The sequence below is a fragment of the Loxodonta africana genome, chromosome 3, assembly GCF_030014295.1.
Source record: "Loxodonta africana isolate mLoxAfr1 chromosome 3, mLoxAfr1.hap2, whole genome shotgun sequence".
NCBI lineage: Eukaryota > Metazoa > Chordata > Mammalia > Proboscidea > Elephantidae > Loxodonta > Loxodonta africana.
Genome location: NC_087344.1, coordinates 176381375 through 176408521, shown reverse-complemented (window position 1 = coordinate 176408521; position 27147 = coordinate 176381375). Strand labels below are relative to the sequence as shown.

The 27147-nt window shown below is 38.5% G+C and overlaps 1 protein-coding gene across 2 annotated transcripts in view; it reads right to left on the bottom strand.

Moving 5' to 3' along the window:
* OLFM3 (olfactomedin 3) overlaps nt 1–26779 on the bottom strand; it is a 48544-nt gene extending 21765 nt beyond the window's left edge. The window contains exons 1-6 of one of the 2 annotated variants that reach the window (XM_010589514.2): nt 26447–26779; nt 16329–16344; nt 15532–15550; nt 12048–12183; nt 4376–4531; nt 1591–1810 (exon numbers count right to left, since the gene is read on the bottom strand). In XM_010589514.2, the coding sequence (XP_010587816.1) occupies nt 1591–1810; nt 4376–4531; nt 12048–12183; nt 15532–15550; nt 16329–16344; nt 26447–26575 (676 nt within the window). In that variant the 5' untranslated portion in view covers nt 26576–26779. Of the gene's footprint in view, nt 1–1590; nt 1811–4375; nt 4532–12047; nt 12195–15531; nt 15551–16328; nt 16345–26446 lie in introns of both variants that reach the window. The other variant, XM_003409526.4, reaches the window with a different exon arrangement.
* Between the last annotated feature and the right edge of the window lie 368 nt (nt 26780–27147).

Genomic DNA, 27147 nt, shown 5'->3' with positions numbered 1-27147 from the left:
GCCGACCCCTTGGTTAGCAGCTGTAGCACTTAACCACTACACCACCAGGGTTTCCAATCTATATATATACACACATATACGTATTTCTACATATCCACCTATCTATTTGGATAAATATCAATATAGATATAGACATTTTGCTGATGTTGCTGTTAGGTGCCATTGAGTCAGTTCAGGCTCATAGCAACCCTATATATACAGCAGAACAAAACACTGCTCAGTCCTGCACCGTCCTCGCAATCATTGCTATGTTTGAGACCATTGTTGCAGCCACTGTGCTAATCCATATCTATCTCTATCTCTACCTATGCCTGTACCTATATCTATATCTACATTTATACACAGCAAAACCTGTCAGAGTAGGAAATCAATGGGGCTCCTTTGTTTTTCTGGGTCTCCCAAGTTTTCTACCTTTGACAAGGTTAAGTCTTACCACTTTTCTATCGATCTCTATTGGTGGAAAATATTTGCGTTTTCCTTCTCTGACAGGTCTCTGCTTTCTCAGGTTATACCATATATAAATACATTTCAATTTCAACCATTTTTATGTGTACAATTCAGTTCCATTAATTACGGTCACCATGTTGTAAAATTATCGCCAGGATCCATTTCCAATTTTTTTTTTTTATTGCCTTTAACAGAAACTCAGTGTTGTTTTGTATTTACGTTAGAGACTAGTCCCATGATGACCTCAACTGAATAATCAGCTCATGGATGACATGGAATAGTATGTAAGCTCAGACCAGACTGAATCACAAATTTTAGAAGGCAAGATCCTGAGTCCAGAACCCGTGTCATATGGCTGGCCTTTTGCAGAGTGGGGAATACCTATTTGAGTAGAAGCCTCCTTTTTTCTTTCTTGGGTCTATCAGAACTCCGGTTCTATTCTGACGTACATAGGGTCGCATTAAGTTGGAATCACCTTGACAGCAGTTGGCTGGTTGATTATTAGAACAGCTAATGGTAAACTGTGCATAGTGGAGGAATAATTTTGGTTTGCTTTTATCATTGCTGTTTCACATTTAGTCCCAGGACTACTTCCTCTGAAGTCTCCGGCTTTCTTCACTATCAAATTGCCACCCCTCTCTCATAGACAAGCAGTGATTGACCATCCCATATTATACGTCTGTAGTAGAACTTATTTCCATTAGCGTAGCTAATAGAATTGGCTATGTTTCCAGACAAGTTATTTCAAGCCACCAAACGGTAACATCAAAAAAAAAGAAAACCTGTTATTGTCGAGTCTGACTCATAGTGACCCTATAGGACACAGTAGAATTGCCCCATAGAGTTTCCAAGGACCACCTGGTGGATTTGGACTGCTGACGTTTTGGTTAGCAATCGTAGCACTTAACCACTACGCCACCAGCAGTTCCGCGAGGTATTCTGAAATTCAGACAATGGTTAATCAAATAATACTGAGCACGCAGATACACTCAAGTCATTAAGAAACACTTTCCACTTAGAAAGCAGCAGTGGTTTGCCTACAATTAGGTACTTTATGACTATTTGCAAAACATTAGAATGCAGTGTTCATTGAAACTACTTAAAAACACAACTTAGAAAGACAAATGAAATTGTTCTACTTACTTAGCTTTTTCATGCAGTCACGAAGTCTGGTTTCCAAGCTAAGCACCCTTTGATGTAGCTCCTCGTAATCGTAGGCCCCGATTTCCTCCTGGATCCCAGTGAGAACAGCTGACAGATTCCGAATCTCCTCCTTGAACTGAGTGATTAGCTTGGCATCTGTTTTGTACTGTTCCAGTACAGGGATCAAGGGCTGGAGCTCGTCCATCTTCTCTTTCAACTCCTGTGAAAAGTAGCCAATTGTTCCTGAGAGTCATTTAAAACAGATCAAGCTGCCACGTTCCGTTTAATAAGATACTTAAAGGAGATTATTAAAGCAGCTTCAAAATTCTTTGTTGATTTTTGGTTGAAATTAGGTATTTTGTGAAAATGCAAGCAGACACATGATTATTAGTAGTAAATTCATTTATATCTTAGCTTTTCAATACAAGAACCTCTCTTTAAATGGCTTATATGCTTTTCTGTAGAACAAATTGATCCTTATCATAATTAGAAAAACTTCCAACGGTAGCAATTATGGGTTTACGTATTATCTCACTTTCTGTTAGCTTGTTTAGAAAGCGAACAATAGCGGAGGATTATTTAGTCAGGAGACAAAAGCAGCATTCATCTTCTAACTATGCATGAAGTTTGAATGAAGTTATTAAAAACAGGTCAAATATCCTGTTAACTTTAATTACTTATCTGCGATTATCCGCGCTATAGAGGCACTTACAGGAAATTACAGATCCAGGGCCAGCTTTTCTCTGACAGAATTTTTCCCAGTTGTGGTCATCTTCCACTCTAGCCTTTCAAAGCACAATTGCTCAGGTATTCCTAGCTCTCTTTAAATATCCATCTTAGCACAACATCATTGGGAAGGTAAGCTCAGCAAGTATAATAAATCATGCAAAGCATCCCAGAGCTCAAAGTAATATATGTTACTGTTTACCATTTTGAATTATTCCCCACACCCTGACTCTCTACCTTAGTGTAGAGGTCAAAGTAAGGTAGAGTTGTTTAATACTCTCAGGGACCAACGTGCGCACAGTTTATGTAATAGAAGAGCCTGGCACAGAGCTGTTTGAAACTAAAACATTGATTTTTGTCAAGAGAACCAGAAGCTTATGCTGCCCAAACAGTGTTCCCCACCCCTAGCCATCACAGGGCTGAGCCACACTGGCAGTTTTACCTGCAGCTTTTAGATGTGTCGAAGTGGTAGGGTCGATGAAAATATTTCCTGAGTTTGATTCAATTGTGAATTAGATGATACAATTTCTGGAAAGAGCTGTCGCTATCATGATCATTTAAGAATAAACCATAGGTGCTGTCAGAAACCATGCTGTATACTGACTAATTTAAGGAGCTGAAAATTGCATTTTTAAATTACATTTAGAAGATATTATTACTGTAAATACATTAAAATACCAAGAGCTCCCATTGCTCCCCTGATTTATGGGCTTATTTCTGGTAGGGAAATTTCCACTTGCTCTCTAAGTTCAGGATTCTTTGAGTGTGCATGGTGAGTGGAGGAGTGAAGAGGGCCTTAATAATGAGAAAGATTCATAAGTATTACAGTCAAAAGGCAGAACTGCAGAACTTTGCTCATTTTGGTGGCTCATTTTGCAATAAACTTATTAGTTTGAGCATCTGGTCGTATTCCTAAAGGAAGACACAGTTGCTTCATTAGGATTATAGCAAAAATAGTTCTGCTGGTACCACCCGATGTATATTACAACAACTGTCACAGTGAAAGATTTTACATTCTATTAGGGACATACCAGGAAACCCTGGTGGCCTAGTGGGTAAAAGCTACAGCTGCTAACCAAAACGTTGGCAGTTTGAATCCACCAGGTGCTCCTTGGAAACCCTATGGGGCAGTTCTACTGTACCTGTATAGAGTCGCTACGAGTCACAATCGACACGAAGGCAACGGGTTTTTTTTTTATTTTATTTTAATGGACATACTGGAGCCTCTGGGTGGCGTAAGTAGTTAAGCACTCGGCTACTAACTGAAAAGTAGGCAGTTCATAATCCACCCAGAGGCACCTCAGAGGAAAGGCATGGCGGTCTGCTTTTGAAAGTTCATAGTCACTGGAAACCCCATGAAGTACAGCTCTACTCTGAAACATGAATCAGGGTTACAAGGTTAAAGTAGGGTGACATAGCTCTGTGCCTGCTAACTCCCTCTAGAATTCCACTTTCTAGTATGTTACTGTCATAGCGAAGGCTGTAGCTACTATACCTTGCACAACACAGATTTCCTTCTTTAAGAATGACAGTCTCAAGTATAATAGCTGCAAAAGCTTTCCATCTTAAAGAGTGTAGAAGACAAAACCTGCTTAAGTGTTTTATAAACTATAAAGGGCTAAGCTCCTGTAAAGAGATTATTCCTTTTTGGCAGGGGTTCAAATGGCATTATCAGAGTCAGGTTTCTCTTTTTAATCCTTGACACTGTCATACATGGTTAATAAAAGTCTACACAGCAAGCTTAAAGCAGTATTTCCCTATTTTCAGTGTTTCTAGACCATTGCTACTATAAACTACTTAAAATCTAAATCTAGAAAAGGACTTTATTTGTATGAAATTATGAAACAACCCTCTTTTTACATGCTGATATTAGTGGTATTATTGTATCTTTTAATAATTTATATCTTCTCTATTTCTCCTCATATTACCAGGATATAAAATCATCAGAAAAGCTTAGATAATTGAATTATTCATTTTCCTTGGAATTTCCCTTTGCTGTAAACACTGTGGTGCCTACACATCTATCCGAAAACTCCAAGATTGCGGAAGTCAAACCTACTTGAAAATGCTTGGTCATTAGTGTCTTCCGATCATCTTCAATCTGCCGAAACTTGGCCTTTAGCCCCTTCATTTGAGTTTCCATTTTTAAAACATATTGGAAATCTCTCTGAGTTCTCAAGTTTAAGACTTCGATAGACTGAGACATGTTCTGAACCTGTTAAACAAGAACATTGGAATGTTCATTATTGTTAGTTTACTGTTACATGCAACTACTTCTGAAGGAGTAATAATGACATTAACATAAAGAACTAGAAATGCCAAATCCATAACTGCCTTCCCATAGTACACACTTACAGGACAATTCTTCACGATAAGCCTTCAGAAAATTCAGCAACAGAATATTATATTAGGTGGGAAATAATCAAAAGGGTATTCTAGTATTAGAAATGACTGAATATAAATAAGAATTTAATACATCAGAAAAATAAATTTCAAAAATACAATTTTCATTCTAGGGCTTTGTAAGCTTATAACGCCCAACCTATTAGATGTCAAAATAAGTTGCTTCTTTAAGTACTAACTCTGACTTCTTCAAGATATGGAATACTTAGCAATTCTGGGTGGTAGTGAAGTGTCCAACAAACATACATGGACTCATTCCAGTACAGTTACTTCATGATGAGTGTAAAGTACTCCCTGAAGTGAGACTGAATTAACCAAGATGAATATGGTAGTGCTGAGAGATCTCCTAAATCAAAGACCATACTCTTTAAGGAAACTTAAAGATGGTGGTTCTATCAGATGCTTGGTAAATAGGCGCTAAGCACATGATAAGCTGATGGCACCATTACAGGTCCATTGAGCCCTGGACTATTTAGAAGTAGCAAAGAGGTGAGTTATAAAGCACGTAAAAATGTGAGGAAAGGAAGAGTAGTCTAATTTTTGTGGCAGAAAAATTCTTTAGACAAAGTGAAGACCTCTAACAGTGTGTGTGTGGGGGGGGTGGATATTGAATGTACTGAAAAATGAGATGTCAGTAAACCATCATAAAGAATAACACAGATCTCTATACTATGTGTACCAAAAGTGTTGTCTGTAACACTTTGGCATCATCAGAGAGCTTGTCAGACATGCGGAATCTCAGCCCTGCCCCAGAGCCATTGAATCAGAATCTGCATTTTAACAAAATCCCCAAGTGATTCTTATGCCTATTAAAGTCTGAGAAGAACTGCTTGCTTGACATGGAGGGATTTCCATAATCTATTATTAAGTGAGAAAAGTAAAATGTAAAGAACTTTATATAATTTGATCCTTTTATTATAAATCGAATACAGACACAGGCATTTCTACGTGTGTGTGTGTGTGCGTGTGCGTATACAGGTGTGTGTATAAAAGAAAACGGAATATACAAGTAAAAATTACGGAGACAGGTATGGGAGGATTAAAAGAATGCATATTAAGTTGTTAATACTGGTTTTCAGGGTAATGGCTGAGGTGTGGGGAGAGAAGAGAGGTAAGAAAATAAATATTGCAGGAAATGATCCCTGGTAACTATATTATACGTAAATCCATATGCATAGAATTATATGTTTTATACGCATAGATACATCAAAGCATAGCCGTCAAAAAAATGGTGGTGGTATTTCAGATGAGTTTTTACTTTGTTTCATAGATTTTAATGTGTTAGTCACATTATTTTAAAATGAACATGTATTATTTATGTAATCAGTAAAAAGTTATATTAACTGAAAAAAGTAAGAATTACAAATTAGGAAAGGATAAGTCACAAAACTTAGAGGGCCAGCCAGCTATTAACAACCCTTGGTTGATCTCTTCCTTAGAACTGAGGCATTCAGAAAAGACAGTGAGCTTCGCTGCGTGGGCCTGCCTCAGTGCCTCCATTTGGCTTGCCAGACACGGTCGTGTTTCCCTGTTTCATTTCTCTCTGCTGTCTTGATCCATAATTGTGCTGTACACAGTCTTGTCTTGTCAGGACATACCACAGTCTGGTTTGTATTAAAACTAATTGTGCAATGTGTGTGTTGGGTGGGGCCAGAAACTGGCTATCCCTCTGTGAGTTCCACCAGGTTAGAGCTGTGTCTTATTCATCTTTTATTTCCGAGACTTTGCACAAAAACAAGCACAGCATAAGTGCTCAATAAGTATCTATTGAATACAATTATCTTTGGTATCCAATAGTAGTGATGAGTAATTAGAATTTTAATATTTTAAGGAGAATTTTCCCTATCAAATGGCTATCAAATATTTCTTAATTTGCTATCATTCCTGAGCTCAGAAAGCTTAATTTTTTTAACTTCAGTACAGTGCAAAATTACTGAGAACACACTGAATGCCTGGTAACTACATATTGGATAGATGCAATGCTTTCAAAAATAATTCTCTAACTTCATTTATGGTTAAATATGAATAAAGAAAAGCCATTTATGTTAAAGAACTTGTCTGCACATTTGAATATGGGCATTTATCTATGAAAATGCATGTAATCGGTATGGCCAACATCCTCCTAGGAATTACCATGTGCCCAGGCAGAGTTCAGACAACTAAAAAATGACAAGCAAGATTTTCTGGGTAAAGCTCAAACAGCCTCTCTCTCTCTTTTGCATCCGAGTTGCCCTACCAAGTTAATTTTCAATTTTATTTGTGTTGTGGGAAAAGGTACTGAAAGGATTTTTGCTGAGATTTGATTGTGACCTTCTATACTGCAGAGTCATGTATAATTTTAAGAGCGACATTTGGGGTAAAGGCTGGAGATACATCTGTCTAATTGGAAAGAATTTGGCTCTTGGCTGCTATTTGCTCTTCCTCCTGGCTCTGCATGGAATTGTTTCCCACTGATTGTGGAGACCCAGAGAGCATCAGTTTTATCCTTGCATGTCCTGACCATACGCTAGGCTGGATAACCACATTAAGGCTTGTATAAAGGAAACCAGTCTGTTTTGGTTCCTCTTTCAGTCTGTTTGTGTCAGATGTTGTTCTGACGTTCAGCTTTCTATAGGTGTCCTTACACTTAGACCTTCTGTACCTAGTTTGACAAGCTCATTGAAAATTTCTTTGAATTCTTTATTTAATCTGGTTCTTTACATAAATAAAATGACCCAGGCCTTTCTGAAGTCGAACTCAAATTAAACTTTAACTCAAGTTAAATTAAACAAATTAAGCTCAGGTTAAACTTAGATTTTTATTCTCATTCATAACTGATGTTCAGGTTATTCAGAAAACAAGTTTCATGGTCCGCTATGTTTGGATAGCATCGAGTTTAACAAACATAAACTTTTTTTTTTTAAACTATAGGACTTCTCAGAACCTTTAATATTAAATTTTGTGTTGGAAGTTTCCAAGAGTGAATTATCATGTACACAGTTTCTCAAACTTAATTTATTGGTGACAAAGTTGCCAAAATTATATTCTAGAAATCACACTTTTGGAAATACTGACCTAGATAGTGCAGGACATATTCAACAATACAGAGAAGTTACATAGCGAACAAAAAACATTTTTTTAAGATGAACAACTTTAGTTTTGATATATTAAGACCTAAAATATCACGAAACTAGTTATGTTTTTCTAATATACATTAATATAAATTCTTGTTAAAATGTTTGACAATGTGTCACTTCGATAAGTTTGGATCCCACCAGTGGTATTCTGGATGACAATGGCATGATGTCGAGAAAAGGAGGTTGGATGAGACCGATCCACAACCTACTGACTTGAGTAACACTGGAAAGTGTTTTAACCTCAAAAAGCTCCAGTTTCCATTTCTATAGACTTAGAAAAAGAACTACATCTGCTGTGAGAATTGAATGGAGATGATAAGGTTATGATGTAAGTTTTTGTTATTAAGATGTAAATTATTATTTTTAGTCTTATTAATAGTATTCCCTTATTATATGACTAAGGTGCCTGGGTGGCACCAGCGGTTTGTGCTCAATTACTAACATAAAGGTTGGTGGTATGAATTCACCCAGCAGTGCCTTCTGTAAAGATTATAGATAAGAAAATCCTACAGGTCAGGAGCAGTTCTACTCTGTAACACATGGGATTACTATGAGTCAGGATCTACTCAATAGCACTAAGTTCAGTTTTGGGATTATATGACTAAATCAATCCTTTGATTAAAAGTGAATGAGCTGTTTAAAGATCATACCCCTAGAAATAAGAGCCTTTACACAAACAGATAAATGCACACCTATGTTCACTGCAGCACTGTTTACAATAGCAAAAAGATGGAAGCAACCAAGGCGCCCATCAACGGATGAATGCATAAACAAATTATGGTATATTCACACAATGGAACATTACACATCAATAAAGAACAGTGATGAATCTGTGAAACATTTCATAACATGGAGGAATCTGGAAGGCATTACGCTGAGTGAAATTAGTTGCAAAAGGACAAGTATTGTATAAGACCACTACTATAAAACTATAAGAACCCAAGAAATAGTTTAAACTGAGAAGAAAATATTCTTTGATGGTTAAGAGAGAGGGGAGAGAGGGAGGGAGGGAGAGGGATATTCACTAATTAGACGGAGATAAGAACTGTTTTAGGTGAAGGAAAGGACAATATGCAGTACAGGAGAGGTCAGCACAACTGGACTAAACCAAAAGCAAAGAAGTTTCCTGAATAAGCTGAATGGTTCAAAGGCCAGTGTAGCAGGGGCAGGGGTTTGGGGACCATGGTTTCGGGGGACATCTAAGTGAATTGGCATAATAAAGTCTATTAAGAAAACATTCTGCATCCCACTTTGGAGAGTGACATCTGGGTCTTAAATGCTGGCAAGCAGCTATCTAAGGTGCATCAACTGGTCTCAACCCACCTGGAGCAAAGGAGAATGAAGAACACCAAAGACACAAGATAATTACAAGCCCAAGAGACAGAAAGGGCCACATAAACCAGAGGCTACATCAGCCTGAGACCAGAAGAAGTTGATGGTGCCTGGCTACAACCGATGACTGCCCTGACAGGGAACACAACAGAGAATACCTGAGGGAGCAGGAGAGCAGTGAGTGGGATGCAGACCCCAAATTCTCATTAAAAAAAAAAAAAAAAACAGACCTGATGGTCTGACTGAAACTAGAAGCACCCCGGTGGTCATGGCCCCCAGACTTTCTCTAAGCCCAAGACAGGAACCACTCCCAAAGCCAACTCTTCAGATAGGGATTGGACTGGACAATGGGATAGAAAATGATGCTGGTGAAGAATTAGCTTCTTGGATCAAGTAGACACATGAGACTATGTTGGCATCTCCATTCTGGAGGGGAGATGAGAGGGCAGAGGGTGTCAGAAGCTGGCTGAGTGTACACTAAAAGAGAGAACGGAGGGAAGGAGTGTGCTGTCTCATTAGAGGGAGAGCAATTAGGAGTATATAGCAAAGTGTATATAAATTTTTGTATGAGAGGCTGACTTGATTTGTAAACTTTCACTTAAAGCACAATTAAATAAATAAATAAAGATCATACCCCTGTCTGCCATCTAACCAGGAGCCATGGGTTGATTTTGACTCATGGTGACCCAATGTGTGGCAGAGTAGAGTTTCACAGGGTTTTCTGTGGCTGATTTGTTGGAAGTAGGTCACCTGTCCTTTCTTTTGAGGCATCTCTGGATGGTCTTGAATGGCCAGCCTTTTGGTTAGCAGCCTAACATGTGAACCATTTGGATCACCCAAGGATGTTTGCCGTCTGCTATCTTCGATATATGTGAAACTATAGAGAAGTCAGCAAGGAACTGGCTAGATCTGAATAAAGAATGCTTGTTTCAGATGTCTTTTATTTGGATCAGTGCAGTAAATCAATGCTACTTACTTCCTCTCAGGCACTGTAAGGTGGTATACAAAGTTTACTATTTCCTGTTGACATTACACTACCGAATGGTAAATTTGGTAAATCTGAGTTGTGGTCGTCTTGATGTTGTTAATACATTTTATTTTTGTCTTTTAGTTTACTAAAGGACTTTTAAAGGTATTTTTTGCTGGAATAACTTTAAAACCTTCAAACACATTACACATTGGACACGGTGGTCATGTTCATTTCTATGGTTGATTTCAGTCAACTTCCTGGTTGTACTTTTTGCCTTATTCATCCTGCACTTTATTATTTGCTTTACCAGAGTGCTGGAATATATTTCACTTTGGACTTGTAGGGGGTATTATCCATGTCCTAAAATTCACGGCTCATTTGAATTTTTCTAATTGATTTTTGAAGAAATGCCTGGGTCTCCATGTGTATGTATATGCTGTGCTATACTGAAAATAGTAACACAAATAAAGTCATAGTGTCTAAGAAAATATTTCTCACCATAGTTGGTGTAGAAAAAAGATAAATCTGCATGACATATAATAGTGGAATAGAAAGTCAATAATTTGAGGGGAAACACAATTTTTAAAAAAGTACAATTGGAGAGTTAAAAGATGAAATATTATTACTAAACATAATTCATTTCCCTAGTAACCAAAAACCCTATAGAATAAATTTTTTTCATAGAAATGGAGAAAATCAAGATTGGAAAACAATACCCAGGAATGAGCAAAATTATTTGATTTCCAACAACACATTAGCTAGAGTCATTCAATTTTAATGAAAAGGACATATGACCGATATTGAAGGAGCAGGGAGGATGGGATCTCATCATAAAAAGAGGCTTAAGAAGAGAGGGCCCATAGGTGATGACAGCTCTGAAGACAGGGAGAGTATAAACAGATAAATCCTTGTATAAAAACATGAAATAGAGGCCTCTGGAAATCTTAGAACATCATTAGACTTCCAAATAATGCACACAGAGACAACTTATTTTCTCTGTATGGCAATGGATGGAAGTTACTACGGCTAGACTTGAAACTGTGTAAGTGAGGAGTTTCTGTACGAACAATAATTTTTCTAGCTTCTCTTAATTTCCATAAAAAATTCCTATTCAATGCCATAACTGTGTAGATGATCACAGAAATGACATTGCACAGAGTGAATTGTTGAATACAATGTCTTCTAAAAACACATACTACCTAATTTACCTTATTATCCCTGACGCTATTTAAAATTCAAACATGTTGTCATCCGCCCATCAATCTGGCCACCCCAGCTGTCCTAATATATTCAAAGCCCAGCACAGTGAAAGTCTGAATGGGGATAATTGAAAGAACCATTCATTGGTTTTTTTTTTTTTTTACCCCAAACTAACATAAATAACCTTTCATGAGCTGACTTTTATCTGTAAAAGAGAACAAATCAAGAATGCTATTGCAAAAAACTGAAGAGCTTAATGTTCAAAGGAATGACTTAGAGAATGATTATAAATACTTGGAATTATTCATTATCTGTCCAAATAGCTTGCATATTGCATGCCATTATTTTAACTTCCCTGCAAGGTTGTTAATGGGCTCAATTTGGACCCAAGCGTAAGCCTCAGGGTTGAGGATGAATTTCTGGCATCAGGATAAGACTTCTTGCCTTTGTAAAAAAAATTTCCCTATGGAGAATGGATACTTGGATATATGCTAGAGAGCAAGTCTTAAGAAGGAAAAGTTGGGAATAATAAGCAATCATATAAATAGAATAATATAGTAGGAAGCCTGACATACCCCTCTGAAGGAACATGAACAAGCTTATTTTAGAAGGGAACAAAAATCAGAGGGACTCATATTGTCTTTACAGAATATTCTTTAAAGAATGGTAAATGTCAATAGAAATATGCACAGAGACCACAAAACACCTACCTTTTCCAGCAGTTGGCGGAGCTGCCTGCTTTTGGCATCCCGGGAACAAAGGTTTTGCTCTGGGGCAACCACGGTGCAGATGCATCGTCCATCGGGATCCTGTGCTGAACTGTAGACTTGCCACCCTTCTTTGGGGCTAATCTGAGTCTGAGGAAAACAACGGTAAACAGACAAACCACAGACCTCTGTTACAGGATGAAGAGAACACGAGTTTGAAGAATTGGAAGCGAAGCTTTCTTGATAGCTACAGTTTGTGTTTTCATTCTTTTCATTCTATGCAAGTTAGCAACTTACTTAGGCAGCACAAATTCATTGAGTTCCACTTTCTTATCACTGCCCTGAAGGAGAATCTTTCTCTTTCATAATTTAGGTCCCATAGTATTAACTTTATTGACTCGACACAACTTCCTAATGTTTTTTGTCATATTAGTCATTTTAATGCAACTTTAGAAGCATCAGATAACGGCTGAATCACATACGACCAGTCTTTTTACACACGGTCTGTTAGCTTGTCTTTCCCAACAGTGAACGGTGATTAGTAGATTTTTTTTTTTTTTTTCTGGTTAGTAACTATGTATGACAGAAAACCCTGGTGGCACGGTGGTTAAGTGCTACAGCTGCTGACAGAAATGTTGGCTGCTCAAATCTACCAGGCGCGTCTTGGAAACTCTATGGGGCAGTTCTACTTTTTCCTATAGGGCTGCTATGAGTAGGAAACGACTCGACCGCAACGGGTTTTGGTTTATCTATATATGATATTCTGAAGCAAAGCCCTGCTCCAAGGAGCTTCCCGTGCTTTGAAGGCTTAATTATTAAGGAAGCTGGAAAGATATCCTATGAAGATATAGGATAAAAATGATTGGATTAGCTCAGCTTTGCAAAGGATGCAGGATCCCAGAGGAATTAAAGACAGCATTTTGGTCTAGCCTGCCAAATCGATCTTCCCAAATGACCACTGCGCACATATCACACCACCTCCCTAAGACACCAGCTCAGAGTGGCAGTCAAGTTCCTGTGCAGCCTGCCTCCTATTTACGTGCTAGCCTTACCTCCTGTACCTTCCCACAGGAACCCTCATACCAGCTAAATTGGTCTATGTGTGTCTTCCAAAGACACCACATTGATTCATATCTTTGTATGGTGTTCATTTTACTTCTCTTGCTTGGAATGTTTCCTGTATAAGCCTTCAATTTACTCAGATTTTGCCAATTTCTGCCTCTTATGAAGAATTCTTTGCAACATTCACCAGGCATTTAATGTATATTGTCTACTTGTCTTATGCGTGTCTTATTTTAACAATTAGATACTAGAATGTTGGCTATTTCTTAGTTGTCATATCAAGTGTACTGTATCAATTATAAAGATAAGCTTCCTTATTTTTGGGGGGGGAGGGTCTAGTTCTTTTTCAGGAATACTGAGCTTGGCACACATATTCTTCATTATACAAACAGAAGGTATTGTAGATGCCATGGTGTGCCACCCAGAAAGACACTCATCCCTTCAGCTGCCGGGAGTATTGGCAGCCTAGGATTCAATTGAGTTTCCCTTTGGGGATTACCTAGGCTGAAAAATGAAGCCTAGAAGCATCATATAACGGCTGAAGGTCAGTCCCTTTCCCAGGACAGCCCACATCCATTGACCAGCTTTTACAGGGTAGAAAAGCCTGGCTCTCTTGCCCCCACTCAGGAAGCTTTGTAGAGCTATCCCAGCTCCAGAGCCCACTGGGGTTAGCTGAGGCCTCTGTCACAGTTTCAGGACAGATGAAGTCCAAATTCTTCCTCTGCCCAATCCTGCTCTTCCTTCCCACCCCACCACAGGCATTGCTGCCAAGGCCACCCCTCAATAAACCTCCAAAAACTCCTGTATGCTAATCACAGTGTCAGAGTTTATTTCCTGGAGAAGCTGACCTGCAACAAAGGTATTAAATAACTCCATTCAGCTGATCGATTGCTTGGAATGTAATTTATAGTTGACATCTAAGTGATCCTAAAAGGATCCAATTTCACTCAGATCAATATCCAGCAGACAGGCTGTGGTTCTTTTATGGTAACCAATTCATAACATCATCTTTAATTTTTTTTTTCCAGATAAAAATTCCCCTGGTTTATTTTTGGCCCAGAATTTCATTTTCGTGTTTAATTTGCTGGGTACATTTAAAATCCATCTTTCAGAAGAAAAACTGGGCCTACATAAATGTATCTGTATCATTTTGTTGTGGTCCTTCTTCTAGGTGATGATATCATGAGGCCTCTAATTTTGTATTACAGAATGCTGCTTTTGAGACTTAGAAATACTTAGGATCTAATAACAATTTGGATCTTTCTTTAATCCATAGAACAGAATAAAGGCTTTTCAGGGGGTCATCAGAAAAAGGAGCCCTGGTGGCACAGTCATTAAGAGTTTGCCTGTGAACCAAAAGGCTGGCAGTTTGAATCCACCAGCTGCTCCTTGGAAACGCTATGTGGCAGTTCTACTCTGTCCTATGGGTCATTACGAGTCAGAATGGACTCAACGGCAACAGGTTATCAGAAAAAAGCAAGTGAGTGAACAAACAAAACATCTGTAAACACAATCCAGCTAAAATCAACGAGAACTTTGCTGAGTAATGGAATATTTGAGGAAAACATCTAAGAAACGTGCTAAAACATAGTTTGAGCTCTGGTTTGGTTAGATTATCAGAAAATAAAGTACCTGGGTAGTGTTGCTTTAGCTCTGTGAAGATACATTCATAGAGAGCTCTGATTTCCATAGCTGGCTAGTGTCAGAAATAACTATATGAAGAACATTTCCTTTTGCAAAGTAAAAATAGAAGACCTTCCCACTGGAATAAAAATTGTGTCTTGCTAGATTCACTTTTATATTTCCTGTCATCAGATGACACCTATGCTACATAATACACCTCTCTTTTTTATCTGTTGGGACTCTCATATAAAATTCCTTCTTATCTACAGTAAGGCATCTTAATTTCTGATATAATTCTTTCCAAATGTTTTCTGATCTGTCTTTTAAATAGTCTTTCAATTGTTCTATTTTGGAAATTACTTCAAAGTAGAATTATATAAATAATAAAAGAGAAATGAAATTATATTTATAGGGCTTTTAAGGACCACTGACTATCTTATGTGTTGATGTCTTTGGCATATATACATGCATACATATATATGTATAAAAATATATATATACATGTATACACATACATATATAGGTGTATATATATATATATATTTTCCTTTCTTTCTCAAAAACATGAAAGGGCAGCATTTGTCTGTTATGCGCAATTTGTCTTACCAGTGCTTAAAACAGTATCTGGAACCCAGCAGACATCTGGTGAATATTTAAGAAACAAAAGAATAAATGATTATAATAACTTTGTAATATCTAAATCACCTCCCTCTGAATATGTCTATTTCTACATGGTGCTCACAAAATATTTTCATTACGAATTATGAAAATCTCCTCTCCTTGTTGCCTTCAAAGTGCAGACTTTTCAGGTAGCAGCAGGGCTCTTAACCACTGCACCACCACAGCTGTTGCCTTATACCAAAAAACCAAACTGGCTGCTGTTGAGTAGATTCTCAATCATTGCGACCCTGTAGGACAGAGTAGTACTGCACCATAGGGTTTCCAAGGAGTGGCTGGTGGACTTGAACTGCTAGCTTTTTGGTTAGCAGCTGAACAAGTCTTTAACCACTTCACCACCAGGGTTCCATTACCTTGTAGTAGTGAAAAATAATTTAATAATATCAGTATTGATGATGTCAATAATACTGTATAGAACTTATTACATGCCAGGTAGTCTATTAGTACTTTACATTTAGAAACTAATTTAACCACATAACAAACCTAAGAAACAGGAACTTAATTATCCCCGTTTCGCAGAAGAGAAAAGTGGCTTTTAATCTGCCTGAGAACATCCAGCTTGTACGAGGTGAGGTGAGATTTGAAGTCAGATAGTATGCTCTAGAACAACACTGTCCAACTGAAATGTAATGAAAGCCACATGTATCATTTCGCAGATTTGAAAACAGTAAAAAAAAAAAAACAAGTGAAATTAATTTTAATGACGTATTTTATTTAACTCAATATATCCAAAACATTATCATTTCAGTGTGTAATCGATATAAAAATTAGTCACGAGATACTTTACACCCTGTTTTATTTTTTTTTTTTTATTCTACTAAATCTTTGAAATCCAGGGCACATTTTATGCTTATGACACACCTCAGTTTGGATGAACTACATCTCAAGACTCGATAGCCACATGTGGCCTCTGTGTTGGACAGCTCAGATCTAGAGTCTGGGCTCTTAATCTCTATGCTATGGCCACATCAATAGAATGTTGAACATCCAGATAATTGTTTCTAAAGGTCAATCATGGGTATATAAAAAAATATCTACCCAACAGACATTCCACAAAGAAAGTAATTATTTTGCATCTGAATTTATTTTTCCTGTGAAAATATCAGATAAATCAATGGACTTGCTTCTGACTAAGCTCTGAGCTAGAGCCTGCATCTAAAGTTCTGCAGCCTTTCCTTCTCTTTCCTTCTAGAGGTTTTAGGATACAGCTCATACGGAAGTGCTTCCTGTATAATCAGGAGAAGGAAGAGATTAAGTCAGAATGCAGAAAAAAAAGGCATTCAATGAATCAGGTTGCAGAGGGTAGACTGAGGAGGGATGAGAGAAGGGCTGAAGGTCAGTGGGTCAGATAAGGCTAAGGATAGGGAAGTGGATGAAGCCCAGTAAAGAGCTACCTTGCAAAATCCTCAGAGTCACTGGGCTGGTCTTTTTACCTATAGAGCGTTTTTCTGAGTTAAAGGCAAGTTCTTGAAAGGACTGAAACAGGCATACTTCTCTCTCCACACTCACAGTCTGTGGGGTCTTCTGTCTTCAAAATTCACAGCAGAACAGATACCATCTCCAGCTTATTCTGTTTCATACCCCAGTTCATCACATACCCGAAACCAATAATCAGGTCTCTTTCATTTTAAAGGCTTCAGTGATAATCACTACAGGTTGCTGACAGGCATTCAACAATCACCATGAACAAATATTGGGGAAGCTATAAATTATAGTTTCAAGAAACTCATAAAGATGTCATAGTTGTCCCTGATCTATAATGAAAAGCAAATGGTGCCAGACTGATCTTTTTAATCTCCTCTTTTCTGACTCCTTTTTTCAGATAGTTTATGTTGTTGTTATTGTTCGTTGCCACTGAGTCAGCTCTGGCTCATGGCGATCCCATGTGTGCAGAGTAGAACTGCTCTATACAGTTTTCAATGGCTGCGACCTTTCAGAGGCAGATTGCTAGGCCTCTCTTCCTAGGTGTCTTTGGGTGGGTCCAAACTGCCAATCTTCGGCTAGTAGTTGAGTGCTTATCCATTTGTGCTCTCCTGGGATTCCCTAGATAGTTCATAAATGTCTCTTATGTTGTCTTTTATTTCTGGAGGTTGGACTCATTAACATTCCCTTCAATGCCATTCCCTCACCCATTCTCTCTAGCACTGATACCCGCATATTTGATTCAAATAGAAAGGTGTACTTAAACTTATAGTGTTAGAATCAGAATCTTAAAGATTACTGAGACATCTTCTTTTTTTTTTTGTATTAAAGAAGAAAAAATACAAAGATTATCTACCGAGTGGAGATAGAAACAGCTCAGCAGCGTAGTTTCAATGATCTAATTAAAGATTTAAGGTGAATAACAGTATGGGATTACTATATGTAGATATAGATCTTGTAACTTCGGCTAGGCTTTTCTAACATTAAACACAAATCTCAAATATGTCAGAAACTGAGGCTTGTCACTAGAATAAATTTAGCTTTTGGATAAAGGAGAAGGGGCCACCCAATTATAATATTAAAATCTCTTTAGCAGCAGTGCAAACAGTGATTATTAACCCTGGCAGCATTAATATTGATGTTCACTTGCCAAGTGTTTGGTTAACTAGTGAGAAGCTTATCAGGACAGGGCAAGTTGTCAGTTGCTTTCCAGAATGAGGGTAGCAGGGATGGTTTGATGTTCATTTAGAATTCTCCCTGAAGTGTCAGCTTAATAAAAGTAAAGACTCCAGTCTTGTTTGTATTTCCAATTGTCTTCCTGTAAGAATCATTGAGATGAGCCATGACCTTCTCTAGTACAGAGTTAGTCTGAATGATCGAAACTAAAAAAGTCTACTCTTGGGCAGGAAAAAGGTAACTCAAAAGAGAAAAAAAAAAAGCTAATATAAAAGAAGAGTGCCTGACAGTCTTGAAGGTTTTGATGGAGACCTCTTTGTCTGGGTCAATAATAAATAAAGGCAGCTTTATGAGTGTCTCAAGTGCTCCCTTTTAGGGTACCAGTGCTGGCACTGAAAAGAGGATCAAAGTAAAACCAACTGAGACCTCTGGTGGAAGGACGTATATTTAAATGGTTTTTGAATAGTTATGAGAAAAGACCTGCTCTAATTTAAGCTTATAGGAACAATTATTCAGGTGTCAATGAAACTCATGTAGTAGTAAACAAAAACCAAACCCCTTGCCATGGAGTCAATTCTGGCTCATAGCGACCCTACAGGATGGAGTAGAACTGCCCCACAGGGTTTCCAAGGTGTGGCTGGTGGATTTGAACTACTGACTCTTTGGTTACCAACTGAGCTTTTAACCACTGCACCACTGAGGTTCCCATGTAATGGTAATGGCAAACATCTATGGAGCTCTGTCTTGGCAATTTACATTCATTATTGTCATTGAGCATCACAATAACCTTAGGGACTCAGTGCTATTATTCTGCCCATTTTACAGATGAGGAAACTGAGACTTTGAGAGAATAAGGAACTTGCTTAAAATCATCCAGTAAGTAATCAGCAAAGCTGGGATTTGTTCTTACACAATCTGATTTCAGAGCCATCACACTGCACCACCAGTTATCTGAAATCTCCCTTCATAGAAAGTGACGATAACCGCGGTAGCATTTTCTTCACCAAGTACTGGTGAAGCCCGGTACTTGGATTTGGGGGGTGCATACAGTTTACTGCTACCCAAAACATTGCCAATCACAGTGATCACTTATGCAGCTCTCTTTGAAACTTTTGCGTTAATTAGAAGAACTAAATGAACTACTTAACAGTTTTTAATATTATGAAACTCATGAAATATTTAAGAATTCTCTAAATAGGAGAATTAAAATGACAATTTTAACAATTGGATTTCAAGTCTGGGTTCTTTGCTTAAAATTTAATCGCAAAGCTATGCTTTATAAATATAAAGCTACTGTGTGAGAGTTCCCCCAAAACTTCAGGGGCTTTGTACCATAAAAGGAAGATCCTAAGGCATGAAGAGATAATAGTAAAAATAAATAAAAGTGAATTGTATTTCTATAGGATTTTTTGTTTTTATAATGTTTTTATTTGTTTGTAATTCTTCCATCCAATTGTAAAATCCTTTCTTACTTGCTTTGAATCATCTACCTTTAGAAATGAAATCCCTGGGTGGTATAAAGGTTAGCGTGCTTTGCTGCTAACCGGGAGGTTGGTGGTTCAAGTCCACCCAGAGGCACTCTGGAAGAAAGTCCTGGCAATCTACTTTCATAAAATTAGTTATTGAAAACTCTGTGGAGTACAGTTCTACTCTGACACACATAGGGTCAGTTAGCTAGTGCTGCTATAACAGAAATATCATACATGGTTGGCTTTAATGAGCAGAAATTTATTTTCTCACAGTTCATGAGGCTAGAACTCTGAATTCAGGGCACTGGCTGTAGCGGAATGCTCTGTCTGCTCTGGGGAAAAGCCCTCCATCAGCTTCCCTAGCACCGGCATTCCTTGATTCCCTGGCCATCTCCACATGGTCCATCTTACCCTCATTTGTGCTTGCTTTTTCTCTGTACCTAATCTGCTCTTCTTATATTTCAAAAGTGATTAGGCTTAAGACACATCCTACACTGATATGGCCTCATTAACATAACAAAGAAAAGCCTATTCTGAAATGGGATTATATCCATAAGTATTATTGTTGTGTGCCACCCAGTCAATTCTGACTCATAGCGACCCTACAGGACAGAGCAGAACAGCCTCGTCAGGTTTCCTAGGCTGTAATCTTTACATGAGCAGATGGCACCATCTATTCTCCTATGAAGCCGCTGGTTGTTTGGAACTGCCAACCGCTCGGTTAGCAGCCGAGTGGTTAACCACCACGCCACCAGTGCTCCTTATTCATAAGTTTAGGAGTGAGGTTTCTAATACATATTTTTGAGGGGCACAATTCAATACATGAATTGTGCCCCTCAAAAATATGTATGAGTAGGAACTGACTCAACAGTGACTGGTTAACCCTTAGAAATAGATATTATTATCTTACTTTACTTATGAGAAAGCTGAAATGCAGAAGGTTTAAACACAGTTTTTTTTTTCCCAACTCATCTATCTAGCAAATGTCATATATGGCACCTGTACCAGTTTTCTCTGAGCTGAAACCACAGTTCTTTATGTTCATCTTTGCTGATGAGTGCAGATAGATTGTCTACGTCCATATACCAATAGCCATAAAAACTATGCTTTAGAGGAGCAGACCCTTCTGCAATTAAGGGGAGGAGATGTACCCAGGCAGGTGGAGGGCATTCTCCAAATAGCATGGAGACAAGTAGCTCCTGGCACCTCAGAGGAGTAGTTAGCAGTCAAAGGCTCAGCAAGAGGCAACAGTATATTCTGGTGGAAGGCACAGCAATCATGTGGGCCCCAGTGGAGGGGAAGCAAAGAAATAGAGTCCCAATCCTCTGAATAGAATGAAATAAACTGGTTGAATACTGCCAGATTTTATGTTTTAGGCTGAGTTGCTGGGAATCCACAGAAGTACAGATGGAGGCAAAAAAGGAATAAGGGGTCTATCTACAGAAACTGATGTACAGGTGAGAAAAATAAAGCAGAAAGAAATCCATTTATTGAAACCTATTTGATTTAGAGTAGAGATTCCTGAGTGATGAAAACCCCTTATAAATTTTCTGTCTAAGGATATGTTTGATCCCAGGGAGTGAAATGTGGTTTAGCATACTAATGGCTTTAGCTGTGGAGAGAGGAGAAACGTGAAGACAGGAATTGGAGAGATGTTGACAGACCACACTAAAAGAGGCTGTGTTCTGGAGGATGTGTTAATAAAGATGTCACTGCATAGCAGCTTTCTTCCTATTTCTTATAAGTCTACTTGGAACTGAACTAAGAAACACATATCCTTCCCTCAAGATAACCTCGAGGCTCTAGGAAAAATAACAAACCAACACACAAAAGACCAAACATGCCATTAAATTTAGGCTGGTCACCACTGCTCATACTCTTTGGAAATCACAATGACATAGATTTGGGAAGGATCTTAGAAACCATGTCTAGTTCTACCTCTTTCCATTCAGTGCAACTTGTGTTTCCATTGGAACTCTTCCCGTGTCAGTGATGGCATGGTCTTAGAGTCAACCCCTTCCATTGGTGGGAAGCTTAGGGGCTTGATCTGAATTTCTCTCTTTGTAATTTTCTCCTTTGGCCCTAGTTCTGTTTCAGACACTTAAGCTAGAATAAATCTACTCTCTGATGTATGTGACAATTTTTCCTTCAAAAAGGCGATTATCACATTCTCTGTCCCTCTCAAGGTTTGCTATTCCGCTCAACCATCTCCCACCCCTTAATTTGTTTAGTTATCCTATCAGAAAACTGACATTCCCTAAGGATTTGGACAATATAAAACAATGAAGCCAAATATCTTTATCCAGGACTAAAAACAAGGTGGTTAGTTGAAGGTAAAGAACTTAGAGGGTATTGAGCATTTATTTCAGTGCATCCTGCTCATTTTAGAGAACTTTAAGTTGACTAACTCATTTAAGTAGTTATTTATGAGGAGAACTCAGCTAGATGTTTGGAAATGTAGCAAAACCAATAGCTTATGCCATAGGTCCCTTCAAGTCCTCTTCCCACCACAGCGGTACAGCTGAGTGTTTGGGAACAGCTGGCGTCTACTGAGTGTTCTGTGCTTTTTTAATTGCTCTTTTCCAGCTTCTTCCTGTACTGGAATCCACATTGTGGGGGATTTCTCAGAAGCTCTTCCTCAAGGGAAAGTTACTCCGTATCAGAGACAACTGCCTGAGGAAGCCTGAGCCTTCTGAGAGCTGAGACTCGTCTCCTCACACGCAGACTCTTACAAAGGCAGATGGGACCAGTCAATAGATTACAAGTGGAGGGAAAAAAAAAAGGGCCAAAGAGAAGGATAAAAAAGTGCCTCAAGATTCTAAGAAAAAACAAGAGGGAGCTTATTCCCTAAAAAGAAGCTGTATTTAATCATTTGCTGACAAAAAATGTCCTGGAAATTTAGAAACCTCTTTAAACTCTTGAGGTAAAATGTACACCACCTATTACAGAGACACCACCATAAACAAGTTTACTTGCTCTTTAATGATTCATATCTTGTCTTTTTTTTTTGGCGGGGGAGGGGGGTCATTCAAAACTACCATTCCAAAGAAAGATCATATTTTTGTAAACCTAAATTTTTTCCATCTGCACTTCCCATAAAAACTCATAAAACATCTTTTTTTTGGAAGGGGGAGGGGAATGGGGGGGCTACACACAATTGCAGGCTTACCTCTTTCATATGTTTTAAGTGAAAACACACAGTGAGGAAGCTAAGGAAAGGGGCGGCTTACTATTTTACAGCTATACCTACTGGGCCAACCAAAACCAAAATCAAATCCATTGCAATTGGTTTTGCCTCATAGCAACCTTATATGACCACGCAGAACTGCCCCATAGGATTTACAAGGCTATAATCTTTATGGAAGCAGACTGCCACATCTTTCTCTTGCTGAGCTGCTGGTGGGTTTGAGCTACTGATCTTTCAGTGAAAAACCAAAAACCAAACCCGTTGCCGTCGAGTCGATTCCGACTCATAGCGACAGATCTTTAACGACTGTGCCACCAGGGCTCCTTTCTACTGGGCTGTGGAACCATTAACCCACTCTTCCTCCTAATAGAAGAGCCATCTACATGGAAGGGTCCGCTGTGGAGTCATATGAGAGGCAGAAGGAAGATTCCCCTAACCAGAGAGACCTCTATCATGGATTTAGTTGTTTCCCCCCAAAATATCTGTTAACTTGGTTAGTCCATGATTTCCAGTATTGTGTGATTGTTCACCATTTTGTCATCTGATGAGATTTTCCTATGTGTTGTAAATCCTACCTCTATGATCTTAATGAGGCAGGATTAGAGGGAATTACGTTAATGAGGCAGGACTCAATCTATTGAAGTAGGTTGCTTCTTACACCAATCTCTTTTGAGATATAAAAGAGAGAAGTGAAGAGAGGCATGGGGACCTCATAGCACTAAGGAAGCAGGGCCAGTAGCAGAATGCATCCTTTGGACACTGGGTTCCTGTGCAGAGAAGCTCCTAGACCAAGGGAAGATTGATGACAAGGACCATCCTCCCAAATCGACACAGAGAGAAAGCCTTCTCTGCAACTGGCACCTTGAATTTGGCCTTCCAGCCTCCTAAACTGTGAAAGGAAAAATTTCTCTTTGTTAAAGCCATTCACTTGTGGTATTTCTTTTATGGCAGCACTAGATAACTAAGACGGACTTCTTTACCTCTTTGCCTGGAATGCCAACAAAACCACTGCCGTGAAGTTGATTCCAACTCATAGCAACACCATAGGGTTTCCAAGCTGTAAATCTCTATGGAAGCACATCTTTCTCCCTTGGAGCAGCTGATGGTTTCAAACCACTGACCTTTTGGTTAGTAGTCAAGCACTTTACCCACTGCACCACCAAGGCTCCTTCTGAATGCCAACAGAGGAGGTTTTTTTCTTCTTTATAAATGCAGAAACTTCAGGGATGGATGAGACATACTTGAGGTTACAGCTTTTCTCTGACCCTGTGAGGCCAGGGAGATAGGAAAGGTACTCTAATGGCATGGGGGTGCTGGTGTGTAGGAGGAAAAGAGAAAGAAATGAACGGGAACTCAGGAATATGAGAAACCACCTGAACAGGGCAGAGAGAACCTTGTATGGCACCAGAGTCCAGAAGGGGTATGGACCAGCAAAGGAAGCAGGTGAGAAGACTTCATTGAACAGGGCTGCATTCAGGTGACTTGGTTTAACCTCTAACTCACCCACTAACTAGCTGGGTGAAATCTAGTTGGTAACTTATAAATATTGGGTCATCTTTCCATATGTGGAAAGAGGAGGTTGGATTAGATCAGTCATATTTCCAACTAAGCTCTTGAGAACTCTAAGTTTCTATAGACATATCTCAACTGGGATAAGGGGTGGATTGTCTGGAGAAGAAGATGGTGTAGAAAATGCTCCTCCCCCCAATTAATATTTGACCCATGACATATTTTACATTTTGGACTTCCACGTCCAACATTTATTAGACAAGTATTTATTCAGCACATGTTACACAAGATTTAATCTGCAAAGCAAGACTGCTCCTAAAAATGGTTTGAAAATAACTGGTCTGATGATTTCAAAGATGCTTTCCAGCATTAACATTTTATGACCTTAATCCAGGAAACACAGATTCATCCATTCTTCACCATGGGAACCCTAAGGTATGAGCAATTATCTTGAATAATTGAGGTAGGGAAATGTCATAGATGGTGCTCTTCTGTACAGTATGCCACTTCTTTAAAGCATACAAGAATAAAATAAAATCCTTTTGTAACCTGCTTTCTCCATTCCAATGAATGCCATTTGCTGTTACTAGCCACAGTATAAACTTTCCCGAATTTTTTGTTTTAATTTTTTTCCAAAGTAGAGACAGCCAAAGGAAGATTCGATTGTGGCAGAATACACATAAATCTATAGCAATGCTTTATGTTTTTCATTGGGCAAATTTCCAACCAGAAGGTAAAGAAAAATTCTTCCAAGATAAGCTTAGAAGATAACCAGAATTCCTAAAAGAACAGTAATCATGAATAGCCCTGGAAATTACATTACCTTCAGTCAACGGCAATAGAAAATAAGCAAACCAATGTCTATAAACACAAAAAGATGCACATCTCACAACAAAGGTGCCGAGTTTGAAATATAACTCATTTCATGAATTTCTTAGTTTAGATTCCTTTTTTTCTGGAAGAATGAATTCAACAACTAAGGTGCTGGATTTATAATCAGATATTAGGGTTTTGCAGCAAATCTTAAGTAATGCAAATTTCCTTGTTTTGTAATTTTTTTTATGACGTGTATCATGATTTCTTTATAACTTAAAAAAAAAAAAATTTCCCTCCTGTTATGCCAAACATGCAGGTAGCGAAGGGAATCTCCTCAATAACAGAGGCGCTGGGGTAACATAAATGACCGAAGAGACATGAAAGCATTAAAGCAAGTCAAAACGTACCCTACACTTGCTCTGCCAGTGGTTCGGGCAAGTTACTGAATTAATTGGTCTGGCTATACTCAATTAGTTAATTACATATTGATTAATAGATTATTATTAGTAATTGCAAACAAGTCCTGAAAATGGGGGGTTACTTTTCTTTTAGTGCATGACTTTTGCTGATCCCCTGGAATAATCCACATAAAAAGTTGAAAAGCCCCAAATCCTAATTGTTTCTGCACCTTTAATGGCTAGCAGGGAACGTTGCTTTTCCAGGCTATTCCTTGTATTTGTATTTGTAAAATTCTATTTGAAAGAAATCAATTGTTTTCATTTTCCTTTGAAAGGTTTTGGAGTGTTGTTAACCAAACCTTATTTCAAACTATCAGAAAAGACTTTGCTAGAATGTGGGGAGGAGTAAAAACATTTTCCCATTAATTTGAAGTGAAGGAAGCCCACAAGAGAAAGACCTATGATTGAAAAAGTATTCATAAGAAGTAAACAATACAGGAAGATATTTGTATTAAGTAAATTTCCTATTGGTCATGTTTTGTCAGGCTCTAAATGTCCAAGGTTTTTATTCATTTACGTTTAAAAGATATGGTTTTTCTGACTGAATTCCCTGCAAACAGTCACAGCCATTAATTCCCAGGCAGAAACTGCTATAGTAAAACCAGACCAGATAAAATGTGCTCTGCAGGAAAAATTATGGGGATTTTACAGACATTAGAAAAGAAGTAAAATAATAATAAAAAATATTTCTGCAAAAATCCCCCCAAACCTCAAATGAATATACTTATATTAAAACTTTTTATTTTTAAGAATTCAATGAGCCTAGTATTTCCTTTCAGAGCTAATTTCTCAGACACTCCACTTTTTTTTTCTTTTTTTGGTGTAACTTTAAAGTGTTTATAAAGAAATATACATTACTAAAGTTACCACGTAAATTTTGTAGCTTTGAAGCAGACCTATAAATAGGGAAGCCAAATCTCAGCCTTCGCAATTTACAAGCTAAAGCCAACTGGTTCAATATAGTTATTCCCCAAAGAGAGCCAAACCACCCGAGTGACTTACTAAGGTATCTGGCGTCGACAGCCTCGTGGTGTTCAGTCCTACCAAGGATGGGAGAGTTTGGGACATCCAGTTTGAGATCATTGCCATGGTACTAAGCACAGCGCCAAGCTTCAGCAGTGGAGGACTCATTGCTGTGGAGCTAATGAGTTTTCATAGTGACTGATTAGGATCCCGGTGCTGGGCTGGCAGCGAGAGGCGTGACTGCAGCAGCCACGCCACATCTACAGCAACAGAGGAGATCAACTTCCCCAGCGCTAATCACCCGGGAAAGCTCACAGAACGGCCTTCCCCCAACCTCCTGGGAAGTGCCCTGCCCTTCCTTTCCTCCCTTGACGGACACTTTGCTAGATCATCAAAGGAAAAATTCTTGATAGGGCTTGACTGGGAATTATCAGGGCAGAGGTTGGAGGGAGGGGGAAACGTGAGCTTTCCCAGCTCCACTCTAGTCAGTTACCATCAGTGGAGTCCATTTCCTCTGGGGTTTGTGTAAATATAATCAGCTGCTCTTTATTCTTCATAAAAAATACACCTTTAAATGGAAGTCTGCCAAAGTGCACTTTTCAAACACCAAACTTAATATCTACTGATTTCTCTGGGCATGAGCAGAGTGCTTTTAAGGAGAGCATGAAAACAAAATCTGCAAATGATTTCCAAGAGGATCAGATATTGAGAGTAAGAGATTATTATTTTTTTAAACAATA